Genomic DNA, 1,060 nt, shown 5'->3' on the forward strand with positions numbered 1-1,060 from the left:
AAGTGCCTGCACTATGATTTGCACGCTTTCAACTGCTCATGTGTAACTATAAATTGACATTTCTTGCATTCAGTATGTGAGTTGCATGCAAAATAGGAATGATAATTTCATGTGCAAATGGATTTTTGCAATATGTGCAAATAGTTCTTGATTATTTATGAAAATGTAGCAGTAAAAAGTTACAACTATGGAAAGAGTATATATTAAGTAACTGCATGATGTACGGCAATCAAGGGGGTGCAAGATATATTAAGGTATTATTTTAATATTTTCATCTATATGCAATCTTTTATTGTATTTAATTCTATTCTTACTGATATCCTTTCCATTATTTTTACAGAATGATGGCTGGAAGAAAAGTAGAAGTTTAAAGGACAAGAAGGGCATATGCATACAATCTGCTGATTTGCTTCAACAAAAAGAATCATATCATAAAAAGACAACTTTGAAAAAGTTTTGAAATTTTGATATACAATATTTCCAGAGACACTCCGTGATTAAAGGAAAATATTTGTTTTATTTTTTACAGCTGTGATGGATATGTGATCTTAACTTTGTGAAGTGTGATGGTTTATTTTAGCAGCCTCGCTTAAGTAAGGCAATCCTTCCATTCAATAAGAGAGGAGAAAATGTAATTCCTTATAGTTTATAGAGAAATGGGAGAGGAAATGCAATGGTTACCATGTATATTGAATATGGAGAAATAGGAGATTTTAAGCTTGTAACTTAAGTTTTAAACTTTTGCCTGGCCATGATTGCTATAAGTATCCCAGTATATTTTGTATGCTTCAGTAGGTTAAGCTATATAGTTTTCTTATCCTTGTGTTTTACTGTCTTACGTTGGTACAAATGTCACATAACCAGTGGCTTTGAGCTCGGGTAATATATTTTACTGGGCTCATCCCAAACTTGCCTTACATCCTGAAAGTTTGTATTTCCATTGAGCTATTTCCTGTTGCTCATAGTTGCTTGTTATGCTACAAAAATAATCTGTATTCATAAAGAGATTAGTCCCACCACGACATTTATTTTTGGTTCCATAAAAGTTTTAGATGATCAA

The 1,060-nt window shown here is 32.0% G+C and overlaps 1 protein-coding gene across 12 annotated transcripts in view; it reads left to right on the plus strand.

Moving 5' to 3' along the window:
* LOC113807609 (E3 SUMO-protein ligase RanBP2-like) overlaps window positions 1-1,060 on the plus strand; it is a 42,417-nt gene extending 41,357 nt beyond the window's left edge. For all 12 annotated transcript variants that reach the window (XM_070115934.1, XM_070115940.1, XM_070115943.1 and 9 more), the window contains one exon: window positions 341-1,060. In XM_070115934.1, the coding sequence (XP_069972035.1) occupies window positions 341-345 (5 nt within the window). In that variant the 3' untranslated portion in view covers window positions 346-1,060. The remainder of the gene's footprint in view (window positions 1-340) is intronic.

The sequence above is a fragment of the Penaeus vannamei genome, chromosome 38, assembly GCF_042767895.1.
Source record: "Penaeus vannamei isolate JL-2024 chromosome 38, ASM4276789v1, whole genome shotgun sequence".
Classification (NCBI taxonomy): domain Eukaryota; kingdom Metazoa; phylum Arthropoda; class Malacostraca; order Decapoda; family Penaeidae; genus Penaeus; species Penaeus vannamei.